Here is a 15,522-nt window from a genome sequence, read left to right on the forward strand (position 1 = left end):
TAAAATTGACAACGAATCAGAACTGCTAAAACAAAACATGTTTAGCATGTTCTTAGACAAAACAATCAAATTTGCATCCAAATCAGTAAGTTTTGTTCACATATCTTGTCTAACATGGACGCTATGGCATGCTGAGCGGTGTATGTGTCAATCCTCTCAGTAGGCATAAAAGGCAGTTTTTAAAGCCGCATTAGCGGGTAATGAGACAAAAAAATTGTACAAATCACGGTAAACATTTTTACAAATCACGTTTTTGCGCCCGATATTTTCTTGTCAACTCCAAAGTCAAGGGACGAATACGAAATCCCTTGACTTTTGGGGTAGCGCGACTCTGTTACTGTTAATCCCAGCGAAGCTGGAGGTATCCCGTGAACGCTATACTGTAATCGACTTGAGAAATGTGCATACCGAATAATACATGATAAAGAAGGATTCTTTGTGCCCGGCTACGTGCTACAGTTGGAGATGGAAGTTCACCAAAAATTGGGACCATACTAACAAAAATACGGTGGGTGCAATAGTCGCCCCCATTTTTTCAGCAAACGCCACCCAAGGCCGTTTTGGACGGGTAGAAATTCCGTAGTTTCCAAGTCTATGGATAAAGCTCGCGTAAGAAGAATACGTCACGGTCGAAAGTCTTTGACGTCAATTAATGCATCATGACGTCATGCCTCCCTGAAGTCTTTCTCTCTCGCGCAGTGTGTGTGTTTGTGTTCATTTTGTGCACATGGGTTCGTGTTACTGTGTGTGTGTGTGTGTGTGTGTGTATGTGTGTGTGTGTGTGTGTGTGTGTGTGTGCGCACGCGTGCATGAGTATGTACTCGTATGTGTGTGGTGTGTGTGTGTATTTGTGTGTGTGGGTGTGTGTGTGTGTGTGTGTGTGTGTCTGTGTCTGTGTGTGTGCGCACGCGTGCATGAGTCTGTACTCGTGTGTGTGTGAGTGTGTGTGTGGGCATAAGTGTATGTGTGTGCGTGTATGTGTGTTTGTTTGTAAAGGTGTGTATGTCCGTCTGTCCATATGTGCGTATTGTGTATGAAGTTTTTTGTGAGAGGGTGAGTGAGTGCGTGTGACTGTGAGTGAGTGTGTGCATGTGTGTGCGTGTGTGTGTGTGTGTGTGTGTGTGTTTGAGAGAGAGAGAGAGAGTGTGTGCGTGTGAATGTGTGTGTGCATGAGTTTGTGTGTATGTTTGTGTATGAGTGTGTATATGTGTTTGTTTATAAAGGTGTGTGTGTCCGACTGTCTATGTGCTTATTTGTTTGTTTGTTTGCTTAACGCCCAGCCGACCACGAAGGGCCATATCAGGGCGTTGCTGCTTTGACATATAACGTGCGCCACACACAAGACAGAAGTCGCAGCACAGGCTTCATGTCTCACCCAGTCACATTATTCTGACACCGGACCAACCAGTCCTAGCACTAACCCCATAATGCCAGACGCCAGGAGGAGCAGCCACTAGATTGCCAATTTTAAAGTCTTAGGTATGACCCGGCCGGGGTTCGAACCCACGACCTCCCGATCACGGGGCGGACGCCTTACCACTAGGCCAACCGTGCCGGTCTATGTGCGTATAAGTGTGTGTTTTGTGTGTATGAGATTTGTGTGAGTCAATGTGTGAGTCAATGTGTGTGTGTGTGTGTGTGTGCGTGCGTATGTACAGTGTGTGTGTATGTGGGGGTGTGTGTCTGTTTGTATAAGAGAGAAAGAGAGAGAGAGAGTCGGGGGGTGTATGTGCGTGTGCGTAAGTGTATGTGTGTATGCGTGTTTGTTTGTAAAGGTGTTTATGTCCGTCTGTCTATATGTGCGTATGGGGGGGTGTTTTGTGTGTATGAACTGAGTGTGTGTGTGTGAAAGAGTGAGTGAGTGTACGTGTGTAACTTGGGGTGTGTGTGTGTGTGTGTGTGTGTGTGTGAGAAAGACTGAGAGAGAGGGAGAAAGAGTGTGTGTGTGAATGTGTGTGTGCATGAGTTTGTGTGTATGTTTGTGTGTGTATGAGTGTGTATATGTGTTTGTTTGTAAAGGTGTGTATTTGTTTGTTTGTTTGCTTAACGCCCAGCCGACCACGAAGGGCCATAATTATCAGGGCGGTGCTGCTTTGACACATAACGTGCGCCACACACAAGGCAGAAGTCGCAGCACAGGCTTCATGTCTCACCCAGTCACATTATTCTGACACCGGACCAACCAGTCCTAGCATGCACTAACCCCATAATGCCAGACGCCAGGCGGAGCAGCCACTAGATTGCCAATTTTAAAGTCTTAGGTATGACCCGGCCTGGGTTCTAACCCACGACCTCCCGATCACGGGGCGGACGCCTTACCACTAGGCCAACCGTGTATGTGCGTATGAGTGTGTGTTTTGTGTGTATGAGATTTGTGTGAGTCAATGTGTGTGTGTGTGTGTGTGTGTTTGTGTGGGTGTGTGTCTGTTTGTATAAGAGAGAAAGAGAGAGAGAAAGAGAGAGAGAGAGAGAGAGAGAGAGAGAGAGAGAGAGAGAGAGAGAGAGAGAGAGAGAATGGGTGGGTGGGTGTGTGTTTGTGCGTGTGCATAAGTGTATGTGTGTGTGTGTATGTGTGTTTGTTTGTAAAGGTGTGTATGTCCGTCTGTCTACATGTGCGTAAGGGGGTGTGTTTTGTGTATGAAGTGTGTGTGAGAGAGTGAGTGAGTGCGTGTGAGTGAGTGTGTATGTGTGTACGTGTGTAACTTGGGGTGTGTGTGTGTGTGTGTGTGTGTGTGTTTGTGTGTGTGTTTGAGAGAGGGAGAGAGAGAGACAGAGAGACAGAGAGAGAGAGAGAGGTGTGTGTTTCGCTGGGGTATGCAGTGCCTTGGCGTTGCACATCTACTTAATTTTAAGATTTTTATTTTCTATTTTTATTTTCATTACCATCGTTGGGAAATTCCGGTCGCTTCCTCCCAGTGGAAAGCTAGCAATGACAGAGTCGCACTACCCCAAAGTCAAGGGATCTATTAGTCCCCTTTCGCCGTTATCCCAATTCGCCCCATCCCATTTTGGCGACATTTCTTAGGTCAAGTGTCATTTTACCACCATATCATGTACCATTAGCTCCACATCCCATTTTGGCGCAATCCCGTTTCGCCGTTAGCCCATTTCGCCCCCATACCATTTTCGCGACATTTTACAGGCCAAGTGTCATTTTACCACCATATCATGTACCATTAGCTCCACATCCCATTTTGGCGTAATCCCGTTTCGCCGTTATCCCATTTTGCCCCCATCCCATTTTCGCGACATTTCACGGCCAAGTGTCATTTTACCACCGTGTCATACCACTAGCGCCACATTCCATTTTGTCGCCATGCCGTCATCTCATTTCGCCGCCATCCCTATTTCGTGACATTTTGGATTGTGGCAAAAATGGGATTTGGCGTAAACGCAATGTCTTCCTTTTTTATTAAGGGGCTTATTGTCCGTCAGGTCTTAATTGCCTATATTGGACATGAATTGGTTTATACGATTCGAGTTTTTACGCCCTCACGGCTTTTGATGTATGCGTGTTTAGGTGGTATCAGCCATCTGCACTTATGGTAGAATGACCAAGATCTTTAACGTGCCATTGTGGTGACACGGGGGTGGGAGATGGATACCGTCTCTGGGTCTGCACATAAAGTTGACCCGTGTCCGTCCCGGCCCGGATTCGAACCAGCGACCTTTCGATCACAAGTCTAGTGCTCTACCACCTGAGCTACCCGGGCCCCATGTCTTCCTAGTTGAATAACGCAGTATAGTAGTATAGTGAGGCTTGGCAAGAAGAATAAATAAACAAGAAGAGCAAACGCTCGATCGAGTCACTTTCGCAGTTCTGAATATTATATGAGGCATCAGATGGACAGGAAGAAATTGCTATTCACAACACAATGAGTCACGTTCACATAAAATTTGAGCCCGGTCACTTTTATAGTTTCCGAGAAAAGCCCAACGTTAAGTTGTGTGTTGCCGAACAGAAAAGGCTAGTTATCTCCCTTGTTTTTCTGATAACGTTCGTAAAAGGCTACAGATGTAAATACTTTGATGTAAAGAATAATCCTACAAAGTTTCAATCACATCCGATGAACTTTGTCAAAGATATAAAATGTCTAATTTTTCCTTTGACGCTGACCTGTGACCTTGAAAAAGGTCAAAGGTCAACGAAACCATCGTTAAAGTGTAGAGGTCATTGGAGGTCACGACTAAACAAAATATGAGCCCGATCGCTTTGATAGTTTCCGAGAAAAGTCCAACGTTAAGGTGGTGTCTACGGACGGACGGCCGGCCGGACAGACTAACACTGACCGATTACATAGAGTCACTTTTTCTCAAGTGACTCAAAAATGGGATGGCGGCCAAATGGGATGGTGTCAAAATGGGATGTCGCGCTATTGTTATGACACGGTAGTAAAATGACGCTTGGCTTGTGAAATGTCGCGACAATGGGATGGGGGCGAAATGGAATGCGGTGAAACGACATGGCGGCCAAATGGGATATGGTGTCAAAATGGGATGTCGCGCTATTGTTATGACATGTTTGTAAAATGACGCTTGGCTTGTGAAATGTCGCAAAAATGGGATGGGGCAAAAAATGGGACGGTGGCAAAATGGGATTGCACCAACATGGGATGTGGAACTAAAACCACCCCCACCACTCAGCGTAGAGGCTCTAAACAAGAAAAATTAATAAAAATAAAAGGCATGCATTACTTTGTGGAATGCGATATTTTTACATTTTTACAAATCGCGGTTTTAGGTTCGACGTGATTTGTAAAATGTTTTTACATTTTTACAAACCACGGGTTAACAGTAACTCGCTAACGCGTTGCCTTCAAACTTTCGGAGATTTGTGCTAACACATGTTGTAAAGTGTCGCTGCCCTACACGCCACCAGGCGTGAAAGGCAGTAAGTAAGTAATGTTGTAAAGTACTTTCGGAATTTCAAGTAATTTGAGACATTAGGTCTGCTGTTATTTGTCATGTCAGAAACAGTTCTTAAATTGACGATAGGGTTTTGCTGAATCATTGAACAAATTTTATTTTTTGAAATCTTCAAGAACAATGACAGATGCGCCACATACTCAAATTTCATGTACATATTTTATCAGACATGGGTGGTATGAGGATTTCAACGCGAAAGTAGTTTTTTTTAAGAAGTTGACTCATTCAGAGCGCTGAGCGCAAATGTCGGCCTACGCATAGCAAAGCTCACTGCCAACACGCTTAACTGATCAATGGCTCTTGAAAAAGCATTTTCCAAAAATGTGTGTGTGCGTTTAAACAAGTGCACTTTGAACAGCCATTGGTGAAACTGTATTAAATTTAAGGGTAAATTGATCATGAAGCTTTCATTTTTCTAAATGCATGCTAATTCTAAAAAAAATTCTGTTCAATCGGACAGGGTACATCTTTATTTTTAAAACTCTTTCTGGGATGTCGCATAACAGCAGAACTAATACCTCACATGACTTGAGATTTCGTGTGTACTTTACGACATGTGTTAACACAAATCTCCGAAAGTTTGAAGGCAATGCGTTTGCGAGTTACTCAAATGTACCATTCTTTGTCTTATTACCCGCTAAAATGGCTTCAAAACTGCCTTTTATGCCTGCTGAGAGTATTGACACCTACACCGCTCAGCATGCCATAGCGTCCATGTTAGACAAGATATGTGAACAACACATATATACTGATTTGGATGCAGATTTGATTGTGTGAGCAAGAGTGACCCTGTTTTTTTATGTTTTTATTATCTCAAATTGAAGAACAACTCATTTTTTGCCCACACAAATTGATTTGTTTCAGCTGTTGTGCCTAGCAGTGTTGTTTTGCCAATTTGAAGAGACTGGGTGACAGGGTGACCCCCCCAAAATGCAACCCTCAAAAATGCTAATAACTTCTACATCTGTTGACCGAATCACTTTATATTTGGGTGACATAAACTTCAGCTACCGTGACACTTTCACAAAGGGGCAATTTTGTAGATCAAATGGTCAGACTTTTGTGCTATTTCAAAAAAAAAAAGTTGCCAAGATGTGGAAGGGTCATGCATAGGCTTAAGTTTATGTCCCCCAAATATAAAGTGATTTGGTCAACAGATGTAGAAGTTATTAACATTTTTGAGGGTTGCATTTTTTTAAGGTCAACCTGTATTTGCCAAAAAATCAGCCTGACTGGGCCATTTCTACTTTAGTATTACGAAGTGAATTTCCAGGATGTTGTTATAACATTTAAAGATTAATAACTGAAACAGGACACATTTCTAAAGATTTCATATAACGATTATCCGCCCTATCCTGACACGCCCATCACTTTTCAGGTTGTTGTTTTTTCATCATAATTTTAATGCATAATTACGGCACATCATAGTCGAGTCATGCACAACTTATGGCGATTAACAGCAGTGTGCTAACAGTTGTTTCAGATTTTTAAGTACTATTTTTGTAATTACAGGTCTTTGACGGGTGGTTATCAACCTCCCTTCACCTATCTTGGTGGTGGTGACAAACACACCTGGAAGGACATGTGGCTGCACTTGAAGTAGGCTCCTCTGGGAAGGATCCTCTGCAGGCCATGCCAAAAACCGGGGATGGGAGCGAGCCGCTCAGCAATGGACAGGACCAGCTAGCTCCCCCGCGGTCATCTCGTTAATCATGTTCTGACCAACACAGTTAAAAGTCCTATTGTCATGAAATAATGTGATGCATTCAAATTTTTATCCATTTTATCTGTTTTAGTAGATGTAGTATTATGAAACCAGCGGCATATAGATATAATTATAAGCCATGCGCACTTGACCGGCATTCATGAAACTTTGTGGAATTATCATCCCATATCTCAGGCCAATGTACACCAAATTTGAAGTAAGTTGCATAAGTAATTCATGAGTTATCAGCATTTTAATGGGTGGCATGTTTTTGTTTTGGTTCTTCTTTTTTTTTTTTGGGGGGGGGGGGGGGTACTTTGTACATGTTTGTGTGTGTGTGCTTTATGCATTCAGATGTATACATATGTAAGAGTGTATGCATTAAATAAGTTGGTATATAATTAAAATTCTGTTGTTAATAAATTGTGTCTCGACTGATTAATGGGATTGTCGATTTTGTAAGTATCCTTTTAAACAGCAAACGGAAGTATAGTGTGTCACCACCGCCTCTCTCTCTCTCTCTCTCTCTCTCTCTCTCTCTCTCTCTCTCTCTCTCTCTCTCTCTCTCTCTCTCTCTCTCTCTCTCTCTCTCTCTGTGCACCCTTTCTCTCTCTCTTTCTCTCTCTCTCTCTCTCTCTCTCTCTCTCTCATATGCACACACACGCATTTACAATATACAGCCCATACTTGAATAACTGCGATTAACATAAGCACTCAAGCAATAACAGAGAGAAGAAATCTTCAAACCATTACATTTGTAACTACACAAACTCACTGTAAGACTAAGAGACTGGATCTTTCTTCCCGATAACTCTTGGCGGCAGCTTCTTGAGTTGCTGTCCGCATGCGGACTCTCTGTGTCCTTGATTCCCTTTAGCGTCCCCGATTGCGCTGACAAACAATGTAACACTGCCGCACCTGCTGGCCCTGCCATGCCTCTTCTGACCGGTGGAGACGATGTTTAGCTCAGAGTTGAGACATGAGACAAGCGTACTTTGTTCGACCTGAGTATCAAAATGGACAGCTTTTGCAGAAAAAAAAGAAACAACAAAACAAAACTGTTAAAAGACACAGTCTAAGAAATGGACAAACGGTTATACTTGACGGACATGAATCATAACTGAATAAAATACGTGGCTTATACCTACCATGCAATACAGTACAGTGTTAGTTTATTTATGCCATAAGGGGCAAATGTATAATGAGTTACACGTTTGGCATTTTTAAGAACTATAAATGCATACATGAATCGTCTAAAACATGATCAGGTATAAGAAAACATGATCAGGTATAAGAAAACAAACACGTACAGATACTCCGATTCACTCAATCACTCGTACTACCACGTGAATGTCACACACACACACACACACTGACACACGCACGCACGCGCGTACGCACGCATCTACGTACACACACATGCACACACACACACGCACAAACACACACATCTACAGACATACGCACGCACATTTTACACATACACACAAACACGCACATTTTACACACATACGGCACACACATATAGACCTAAGAAATACAAAAATAAAAACCAGCTGCATTCTAAGATTCGACCGGAGAATCTAGATCTCTGATTCAACTGATTCAGTTAGATCTGTAGTTGTTAGTCAGTCTTGCAGGAAAATCAATGGCGATTCTGACATCGATGTTGCGGGTAGTAGTCTACCGGCGTAAACTCATTATAAATGAAAGCACACAAATCAAGGACTCTTGTTGGAAAATACCTTTTTTTTTTATTCCGATCCTTATTTTGTAGTCGAAATGTTTTGTGTGTGCAGAAATACAAATTTAGATCGATTGCAAGCGTTTTAGATTTCATTGTCAGTGTACGTGTGTCACTGTGTCGGAACTGTGCCTCTCGAAACATTCAGTTAGCGTTAGACCTATGCTTTTGCTTTATTTTTATGATGACTCCTTAATTCCTGAACCGAATCATTAAGCAGAGCCTCTTTGTAAACCGCCATAAAACAAAGTACCGTAATGTGCAATGCTGAAAGCGTAAATCTGACTTTTGAGAGGTTCCCTGAAATGCGTCAACTCGGCTAAGAATAAATCTACGAATGACGAACACAGTACGTGAACAGAGCAAACACATTGCTTGAAACTGTTTTGTTGCATAATGAAGCCTTGTTTGCAGCCACTTAAAAGTCTTATACGACAAGAATGTATTGCATAATTGATAAAAAGAACTTACCAGAGAACTTTCGTCAAGCCAGCGGCTGCTCACCGCTAGGAATTCTGGGTGGTTGAGCACTTTGAAAACTTCCGGTTTACATTATGTTCCAAATAAGGATATCCTACTACGATTATGTTCCAAATAAGGATATCCTACTACGATGGAATACATCAATGAATTTTCAAACGGCTACACTTGCTCCGTCCTTTCTGATCGGAGGGGTGGTTTTTTTTTAAAGTGTTAGTGAATGGATTAAACATTTTAGCGGTCAAATCTCAATTTCTGTCAGAAAATGTAGACGAGGACCTTTAAGGTCAGAAAGTCAACAAGAATACAGAAATGCGCGCTTTCAAGCTTAGCGCAATACGCTTCCGCGCTATTCTGGCTTGTCAATTTCACTGCGTTTTGCACGTGAAAAGTGAGTGATTTCCATGTGGCGGGGATTGACGAAGCTGTATTGTCTTTGTGAAAAAATGCAGTGCGTTCAATTTCATTCCGTGAGTTCGACAGCTTGTTGTTGGTGTTGTAGAGCACACCCCAGAATCATCGTTGGTGTTGTAGAGCACACCCCAGAATCATCGTTGGTGTTGTAGAGCACACCTCAGATCATTGTTGGTGTTGTAGAGCACACCTCAGAATCATCGTTGGTGTTGTAGAGCACACCTCAGAATCATCGTTGGTGTTGTAGAGCACACCTCAGATCATTGTTGGTGTTATAGAGCACACCTCAGAATCATCGTTGGTGTTGTAGAGCACACCTCAGAATCATTGTTGGTGTTGTAGAGCACACCCAAGAAATAGTGTTGGTGTTGTAGACACCCCCCCTCCTCCCCCAGAATCAGTGTTGGTGTTGTAGAGCACACACCAGAATCATTGTTGGTGTTGCAGAGCACACCCCAGAATCATTGTTGGTGTTATAGAGCACACCCCAGAACCATTGTTGGTGTTGTAGAGCACACCCAAGAAATAGTGTTGGTGTTGTAGAACAAACACCGGAACTAGTGTTGGTGTTGTAGAACACCCCCCCCCCTCCCAGAATCAGTGTTGGTGTTGTAGAGCACACCCCAGAATCAGTGTTTGTTTTGTAAAATACACCCAAGAATCTTTGTTGGTGCTGTAGACCACACCCCAGAATCATGGTTGGTGTTGTAGAGCACACCCGAGAATCATTGTTAGTGTTGTAGAACACACCCCAGAATCAGTGTTGGTGTTGTAGAGCACACCCGAGAATCAAATACGAACCCATTTACATTGGAGAATGCTGTGCTTGTTACAACATTCATGGAAGTAATTGTTGAACCGCAGGAATCACTTTTTTGACCCAGTTGCAGCAAGTTGACTCCATTGATACTGGGCTGATCGAAACAAGAAACTTAAGACAAAGTGACGTTCTTTCTGAAGCAATAACATAATATTATCACCAAATAATCTAGTGAAGATAAACTTACACCTGGCACTAAGCTAGCTGTGACCTCAAATCAAACAATGGCATCAGAGTCTCATAGCTTAACGACTTGTACATGATACCTCAGTGGATATGTTCAATAATGACAGATCTTCTCCAGCCAGGATTTTCACGCTGTGACTTTTGAATTTGATGAAAAGAAGCCACAATTATGTCTTGTCTAAAGGGTATTAAAAAAAAAAGTGTGTGAAAATTGTAGGTTTTACCGTCGAAATATTCGACAAAACCTAAATGTAACATTTCTTTTTAAGAATCGAACATGACCCGCCATCTGTGAACTGGAAATATGACGAAGTTCGACCAAACTGAAGTCAGAGCGGGAGATCATCAAACCTGGAAGTGTGCACAGTTTCAAAGCTCTTGCTTTAAAAACATCAACCAACACATGTTGACGGACAAGCGGCGGGCCGGTGCCCATACGTACGGCCACAGGTCATTTTTAAGATTCACTGATTACTCATGTGAATCAAAAACCGTAGTGTAAAGACGTTATCGTTAGATCCTCAATATTAATTATGTTTGCAGCCTACAACGCCATTCATACTCACCAGTTTGCCTCATCGGCTAATATGTGCACTGCCCCTGTTGGGTTGTCCCTAGCGTGATCACACAGCTGTTGCACCCAGGCCTGGTACTTCACCTCGCCTTCCTGTGTCCATGTCTTCCTCTCGTTGTCCCAGAAATCCTGCGTGTTGACGAGCTGCACGCTGTCGGGTCCCTGTGCCGCGGTCATCTTAAGCTGATGGGCCACCAGGAAGGCAGAAGCTGCGCCGTCTTCAGGACGTGACTGCACGACAAAGACCTTTCCACACCCCTCCTTCAGCCACAGGACACCCTTAATTAATAGGAGAAAAGTCTTAGCTGAGCCAGGTGGACCGTAAAGTATGATGACGTCATCCTTGTTCTGGTCAGGCAAGTCTTCCACCAGTTCCAACTGACGAGGGAAGAGCGCGATGCGAGACAAGTCGCGGCCATGCTCCTCCCCTACTGCCTGCACCACGTGGTGTAGAGTCCACAGCTGTAGTCGTGGTTCAGTGGACAGGTACATCTGCACCGTGGTTAGGGGTGTGACAAACCTGCAAAGGGCAGGATTCGTACAGTGGATTGTCACTGATCCTGTATCTTATGGGTCTTCTGCTACAAACGTTTTGGAAGAAACAAAAAACAAAAAACAAAAAACTTGCACAAACAAAATAATAAACACAAAATAATCGAACAAACGCAATATATGTAGAGCTTTCTGGTCAGGTGACTGTTTTCTCTCAATAAACAAGACCAGTTAAGAGTAACCATAAAGAGTGACCAGTTAACAGTGACCAGTTATTAGTGACCATTTACGGTTAACATTTAACAGTGACCAGTTATCAGTGACCATTTAACAGTGACCAGTTAGCAGTAACCCGTTAACAGTGACCAGTTAATTGACCAGTTAACAGCAACAAGTTAACATTGACTAGTTAACAGTAACTAGTTAACAGTGACCCCTTAACAGCAACCAGTTAACAGCGACCAGTTAACCGTTAACAGTGATCAGCTAACAGTAACCAGCTTACAGTAACCCGTTGATGCAGTGTCCATTTAATACAGCAAAACATTGGCACTGTGCACAAGAAGCAGCCAGGCTGTTGATTGTTGAAGCTGCTTCAAACTGTTGATTGTTGAAGCTGCTTCAAACTGTTGATTGTTGAAGCTGCTTCAAACTGTTGATTGTTGAAGCTGCTTCAAACTGTTGATTGTTGAAGCTGTTTCAAACTGTTGATTGTTGAAGCTGTTTCAAACTGTTGATTGTTGAAGCTGCTTCAAACTGTTGATTGTTGAAGCTGCTTCAAACTGTTGATTGTTGAAGCTGCTTCAAACTGTTGATTGTTGAAGCTGCTTCAAACTGTTGATTGTTGAAGCTGTTTCACACTGAAGGATGCACTTAAAGAAAGTACACCAAAAGCGCCATTTTGAAATGTTTTCTGACAAATTGGACCTTAACAAGTTCAAGGGACATTCACTGTAATTTAGAAACACCTGCAATGATTTGCTCAAAACAGCTCCAAAACTATGAACAATAATTAAAGAGTTAAAACACTGATTTACCAAAAAAATAGATTGTGCTAATATTTTGCCTGTGATATTTTCAGAGTCCGTTGAAACAAGGGTAAAACAAATGAGAGAAATCAATCGGACAGACTTTATGATACAGAATTTGAACTATGATGACATTTAACAAGAATCATATAAGCGAGGGTTGGGTAATTGAATGGGGTATCTAACCAGTCAATTAACAATCGTAGGACCTATTTTGGAAGTGTTATTCGTCCTTGGTTCACGTTTGTTATGATGATGTGTTTCTATTTGAATTATGGTAAGGTGTCTTTGTGACATGGCTGGAAATAGCGTTATTTCATGACGTTTTCTTAGTTTAAAATTAGATCAGTTTCTCGAATCGCATCCACATATTTCCTAGTGCATTTGCTCGATTTTAACGACAACATGACACAATGCCGAGCAGAGTCCACATAATCACATAAAACAAACACAACAAAAATGGACTTTTTTTAATTTTTGCACCGACCTGCAAAACGTACCATTACCTCCATTCTGAAAAATGGCATCAGAAGTGGTAAAAGTGATCGTACTCTAAAACATATGCATGTTGAGTGATATGTAAGCGCTGTTTCAAAGTGTTCAAAATCTGCCATGTCCGAAAATAGATATGTATACCTTCAGAAAGTTGTTGGCAATATTACAACATATTAGCAAAGTCGATTTTTAGGGTGAATCGCTGTCGGATGTTTTTAAATGAATTTTAATCAGCGAGCGGTTAGCTTTGCCCAGCTCTCCAGTGTCAGGAGTTTAGACTTCCGTTCGTCATAATATTTTATTTAGTTTCCGTAGATACCCGTCAAAGCAGTTTGACACCGTTGGATTGAAGAAGTCAAACCTATATTCTAGCAAACGCATGCCATGCCGGGCTAAAACGCTTCGCATGACAGAAACAAACACACTGCCCGTTGGAGAATATCACGGTCTGACAAGACTACCAAACACAGCATTTACATTTTAACATTAGAACGCTCAAACACTAATTCTACGAGCTTCCTCGTGTGTGGTTATCTATTCAACATCCAAAACGAGCTCTGTCGCTATCGGCTTTATTTCAAATCTGTATCTCTAGAAATAGCGCATGAAATTCCAACAAATTCCACTCAGGGTCAAAAGGTAGGACAAAAATCATGACTGGCGCCAAAAGGCCTCACAATTGGATTGCAACTCAAAACACAGTGGTTTTCAATTTGAGTAACTCGGCGCTCATCCGTTTATTTTAAGGTATCCCTGTGTGTGGTCACAAAAATACAACCACCAACCTGAACTGCATAGCTCTTGGGGTGATAAGAAACAGTTTAGACAATGTTTTTAACCCGTGTCAAACTCAAAGTGCGAACATATATGTGTGGTTGCATACACGAAAAGACACCATCCTTTCAACGCATGCCCCACACTCAACAGTTGAGTAAAAACAAAACACACACACAAACACACACACACATACACACGCACGCGCGCGCGCGCGCGCGAACACACACACTCTCTCTCTCTCTCTCTCACATACACATACACACACACACACACACACACACACACACACACACACACACACACACACACACACACACTCACACTCACACACTCACACATACACTCAACGTGTTCACTCAACCCAAGAGTGTCGTGAACAAACTTGAACATCTTCTGTGTATGTATGTGGAAACGGAATACGGACGACGAACAACGGAATACAGATGAAGAAAAGGTCCTACTTGGTCACCAGCCGCCGGTAAACATCTTGTCCCATCATGGGGCGATCTGCACCTACATCTCGCTTCAGGCAGGTTGTCCACCATCTCTTCACTCTCGTCTCGTCCGCCATGTCATCCTCGCCGAGACAGAACTCGCTGAAACTGCGCCCTGGCTCCACACCCAGACGTTGTTCTAGCTCCTTTAGCTGTCCAGACATCACAAAGTAAAGCTTGTGTCACCAAGTTGTTTTAGCTCCCTTAGCTGTACAGACATCACACAGTAACGCTAGTGTCACCAAGTTGTTCTAGCTCCCTTAGCTGTACAGACATCACACAGTAACGTTAGTGTCACCAAGTTGTTCTAGCTCCCTTAGCTGAACAGACATCACACAGTAACGTTAGGCGGGGGTGTGTGTTTGTGTGTGTGTGTGTGTGTGTGCTTGCGTGCGTGTTTTTGTGTGTTTTTGTGTGTGTGTGTGTGTGTGTGTGTGTGTGTGCGTGTGTGTGTGTCTTACATCACTTATCTCGACTAGTTGGCCCTGAAGACAATCTCTACTGACGTTAGGCAGGAGAACAGCTCGGTGAATCGCGGGCTTTGGCGTAACGTCATTCACGACGCAATCTTCAACAATTTTCTTTGCTTTCTCCAGGTAGTCAACAGCCTTCCTGATGTCCCCTTGAAGGGTCTCGGGGTTTTCTTCTGTTTTTGGTATTGTTGCCGCCATCAATATGCCCTGCTGGCGATGGATTACCAGCAGGTCAACAAATTCCTCCCTCAAGTCTAGGGTCTCTCTGTCACTGCTGTTGGTGCTCATTGCCGCTGCCCCAGTGTAGAGGCTTGTAGAGTTGGCACCGTAGAGACTGCACTTGGCTTGGGACATAATTACCATTAATTCTCTCTGCTTGGCTGCTTCCTTCTTTATGTGACTCAAACAGTAGTGGATCTTTTGGAGAATTCTGTCTATCTTCGCAGTCTTGTTGGCGCTTTTATCCTGCCCCTGTTCTCGTTCCTCTTGAGTTTTCAGAACTTTGATGGAATGGCCTCCTGCAAGGTTTACCTTTCGGACGTGCACGGTGTCAAAGTGGACCGGAGGGATGATGTAGGGTTGGGTGTCCAGGCAAGGAAACCAGGCGTTAAGAAACTCGGTCTGAAACAAATTAAACGTGCCTTAGACTAATAAGGATCTTATAATCAAGGTACGGAATATAGGTGGAATAAATCTTCTGGCAACCGAGAGAATAGCAAACACTGACATTACCACGCGAATGCCATCCTCATATATCTTTCGTCCGCTGAACACTTTTTACATTTAGTCAAGTTTTGACTAAAGGTCGAGACGAGGGTGGTGGTGATGTATGTGTGTGTGTGTGTGTATGTGTGTGTGTGTGTGTGTGCGTGTGTGTGTGTGTGTGTGTGTGTGTGTGTGTGCTTGTGTGCGTG

The 15,522-nt window shown here is 43.0% G+C and overlaps 2 protein-coding genes across 2 annotated transcripts in view; both read right to left on the minus strand.

The window, feature by feature from the left end:
• LOC138951374 (uncharacterized) overlaps positions 1–15,522 on the minus strand; it is a 92,775-nt gene that overhangs the window by 60,116 nt on the left and 17,137 nt on the right. Inside the window, exons 3-5 of the mRNA XM_070322988.1 lie at positions 14,642–15,229; positions 14,103–14,287; positions 10,842–11,369 (exon numbers count right to left, since the gene is read on the minus strand). Of these exons, the coding sequence (XP_070179089.1) occupies positions 10,842–11,369; positions 14,103–14,287; positions 14,642–15,229 (1,301 nt within the window). The remainder of the gene's footprint in view (positions 1–10,841; positions 11,370–14,102; positions 14,288–14,641; positions 15,230–15,522) is intronic.
• The window catches only part of LOC138951375 (uncharacterized), a 145,749-nt gene continuing 141,064 nt past the window's right edge, over positions 10,838–15,522 (minus strand). Inside the window, exons 11-13 of the mRNA XM_070322989.1 lie at positions 14,597–15,229; positions 14,103–14,287; positions 10,838–11,369 (exon numbers count right to left, since the gene is read on the minus strand). Of these exons, the coding sequence (XP_070179090.1) occupies positions 10,838–11,369; positions 14,103–14,287; positions 14,597–15,229 (1,350 nt within the window). The remainder of the gene's footprint in view (positions 11,370–14,102; positions 14,288–14,596; positions 15,230–15,522) is intronic.

Source organism: Littorina saxatilis, linkage group LG16 (assembly GCF_037325665.1).
Source record: "Littorina saxatilis isolate snail1 linkage group LG16, US_GU_Lsax_2.0, whole genome shotgun sequence".
In the NCBI taxonomy this organism is placed as follows: Eukaryota; Metazoa; Mollusca; class Gastropoda; order Littorinimorpha; family Littorinidae; genus Littorina; species Littorina saxatilis.